The 3,260-nt window shown below is 58.7% G+C and overlaps 1 protein-coding gene across 1 annotated transcript in view; it reads right to left on the bottom strand.

Moving 5' to 3' along the window:
- Positions 1 to 296: 296 nt before the first annotated feature.
- Positions 297 to 3,260, bottom strand: part of LOC104989976 (MHC class I polypeptide-related sequence B-like) — a gene marked incomplete at its 3' end in the record, with an annotated part of 7,381 nt that continues 4,417 nt past the window's right edge. Inside the window, exons 2-3 of the mRNA XM_010841852.1 lie at positions 770 to 1,030; positions 297 to 560 (exon numbers count right to left, since the gene is read on the bottom strand). Coding sequence (XP_010840154.1) covers positions 297 to 560; positions 770 to 1,007 — 502 coding nt within the window. The remainder of the gene's footprint in view (positions 561 to 769; positions 1,031 to 3,260) is intronic.

Raw genomic sequence — 3,260 nt, 5'->3', positions numbered from 1 at the left:
AGCCAGAGGCCCACCCCCATCTAAGGCCCTCCTCTGCTGCCTGACACCCACCTCCCCTCATACAGTTTCTGTCAGAGGACCCGCTGCTCCCCTGGACGATTGTCACAGGGGCAGTTCATGCCCCACCACCCACCCAACTTTCTACAGTGGATTTAACAGAACAGGAAAGAAACCCCAGGACACCGCGCCAACAGAGCACATATGTGCCCAGAGGACAGGGAGGGTCTCCGTGGGCAAGTCGGGATGGGAGGTTTTAAGAACAGGGGCAGAGGAAGGGCCTGGCCCAGCGTCAGTACCTGTCCTCTCCGTGAAGCCCGGCCAGGATTCCAGGTAGCTCCGCAGTCTCCAACAAAGTTCTCCCTGCACGTGGGCCTGGTAATGCTTGCTTAACTCCATTTCCATGGCCAAGGTCCGAGCCGAGGACTGGGGCAGGGTACATCCGTGGGGCTCCGGGTAGCAGGAGAGGAGGAGCTCCCCATTGAAGTACAGAAGCCGGAAGCCCCGCGGGTGGCTGTCTTCATCGATATTACAGCCCACGGTCTCCTGGAGGGAATGTAAGCCTGCCCCATCCCCACCCCCCGATCAGTGACTCCTCTGGTCCCCAGGGCCTCTGTCCTCCAACCCAAGTGAGAAAGTCCAGATAGAGGGCTCTCCCTGCTCCTCTCCTTGTCTTCCCTGTGCTGCTGAACTCACAGACCCACTGCCTCATCCCCACCCCCAGATTCAGAGGAAAATGGCCCACAGCACTCTTGCCCCTCTGCACTCTCACCTCCTTTCTCTTTCTGCAGGGACAGGATTTCTGCTAGAAGTTTTCTGAGCTCCTTCCAGCTCTCATTCAAGTCCGTGGACTCTGTCTCCCATGTCTCTGCTGCCAGTTTTTCAGCCCACTCTCCCCAGGGCTCTGCCCTGCCTTTTTTGTGATCATAGTGCAGGAAGGTCTGACGATCCAAGAATCCCTCAGCAAAAAACCTGGACTGCACAAAGCCATCCCGGGAAAGCACAGTCATGTTGTATAAAAGACTGTGGGATCCTGGGGAAGGAGGAACCACAGATGGAGCTGCTTTCTGGAGACAAGTGCACATCAGATGTTTCACAGACAAGTTCTGTGTCCTGACCTGCTCCAGGTGCTGAGGATGCAGAACATGCATGTGTACAAGGGACCAGAATGAGGATTTCCATATGGGAAAAATGGGAAAGAGAAGGAGGGAGAGGGGAATCGAGGAGTGGAGGGAGAGGGTGGAGATGGACACACATGTAAGACAAGCGCCAGGACAGGGAGGCACCGGCTCCCTAAGGGTCCAGGCAGGAGGGCAAGGGGAGAGGCAGGAAGAGCAGGGTGAGGGGAGGTGGAGTCAGAGGGAGGGAAGGGCAGTGTCAGACCCAGGACCAGAGGGATCCCTGCTCAGAGGGGGGCCAGGTGAGATGGAGAGCGAGGGCTGCTGCCCCTTATGCAGGCTCATCATGGACAAGGCGGGCTCCAGGGAGGGTGAGGCAGGAGGCAGAGGGGCCTGAGGGGCTGGGCTGTGGCCCCAAGAGAGATGAAGGTGGGCCAGTAACCTGGGGGAGGTGAAGGAGTGGGTCTGGGCGCAGAGTGCAAAGAGGCATGGTGAGGCCCCAGGTGTGGAGGTGGCTGCACCTGCCAGTGTCCCCTGGGAGAGGAGTTAGTGCCATGAGCATAAGAGTCATGGAGAATTAAAATATCGGAGTGGCAAGGGAAGATAGAACTGAAAGCCAAGGTGCACACTGGGAAGCACCTACATGGTGGGAGGGGTTGGAGGGAGTGAGGTCACACCTCCACAGAGGGTTCGGGCCAGGCAGCCAGCAAGCAGGGGGTGGGGGCCTGGGAGAAGACTCCCTGTAGGAAAAGCCTGCTGACCAAGTGGCACAAACAAGGATTTCGGATACAAGATTGAGATAGTGAGAGTCCACTGGGGTCGTGGAACCAAAGAGAGGGTGATGAAGGCTAAGGAGGTGGGCAGTGGACCGCGGGCAGTATTCCTACTGTGGGGGAAGGGAAGAGACTGCAGAGAAGACGTGGTGAGGGCCTGGGATTGAGGGGCGAGGGGTGAGCATGGCTCAGGGGTGACCCCCCGCCTTGGGTTAAGGTAAAGACAGAAGAGGAGGGATGCCCTGGGTGAGGGAGGTGGAGATTCTGGGCACCATGGGGCCTGTGATTGATGAGAACTTGGTGAGGGCCCAAGGCAGTCGGACAAGGGTGGGAGCAGGTCAAGGTGCCATGGGGGGAACTGCAGAGGGACCAGGGCAAGTGGAGTCCAGCCCCTGTGGCCTGGGGAGTGGAGGAATCCAGAGGGTGAGGTTTAGGATGCAGGAGTGTGGAGGGGCCGTGTTGGGGGAAAGGCTCCCCTTGGTCGAGGCCAAGAGCAGGTGCCTTCACGGGGTGGAGGTAGGAGGGTGGGTGTCAAGTGGGGGACAGGTCCTCCCCCAGGGGCTGGGCACTGTGCTCAAGGCCCAGGGATCATTGGCAGGAGAGTTCCTCCTGGTGATGAAATAGGGCAGAGGGTGGAGGGGAAAATTCATGGGTAAAAGTCATCCCAAGAAAAGTAAGGTTAGTGAAAGCTGAGGGGAGGTAGGAGCCTTGCAGGTGATCGATCCTAGATCCTCGCAGGAAAAGATCCATGAGTGCAGGGGAGGGACCTGTAGTGGGAAAAGGGATGAGGGTGGGGACGCCCTAGGAAGAGATCAGAGAGCGGTAGAGAGGAGGGGGCAGCAGGGAGGGGAGGGGGCAGCAGGGAGGGGAGGGGGCAGCACGGAGTGGGGAGGGCAAATCCTGAGCGGGCTCGGGGCCAGCAAGGAAGGAGGTAAGGAGAGATTCAGTTGTGGGACCACAGGCACAGCGGAAAATTAGAGTTCACGTTAGTGGGGGAGGGGGGACCACGGAAATCGCAGGAAGAATCCTTTGGTCCCAAAGCCCTCAGACCTAACTTCCGTCAGTGATTCAGAAGCCGCCACAGTGCCCACAGCAGTAGGAAGAGTGTGATCGAGCTTGCCCTTTCCCAGAGGCCCTGGTCACTAGAAAAAGAGCCCTAACTCTCGGGGCTGAGGACCCCTGAGCGCTGCCAACCTGGACTCCTTGTTTCCGGCGTCCAGAAATGAGAAGAGACGGCAGAGCTAAGAATAGGAGAGGACAGCTTTCAGGGGCATAAGAGGGCGCCCCACAGACGGCTAAGAAGTGATCGCCTGAGACTGGGACCTGGAAGAATGCCATTCAAGAGAGCAAAAAGGGGGGCGGGGGGCGGGGC

Source organism: Bison bison, unplaced genomic scaffold (genome assembly GCF_000754665.1).
Source record: "Bison bison bison isolate TAMUID 2011002044 unplaced genomic scaffold, Bison_UMD1.0 scf7180017847101, whole genome shotgun sequence".
NCBI lineage: Eukaryota > Metazoa > Chordata > Mammalia > Artiodactyla > Bovidae > Bison > Bison bison.
Note: the sequence above shows the minus strand (reverse complement) of the source record. Positions and strands in the feature narration are given on the sequence as shown.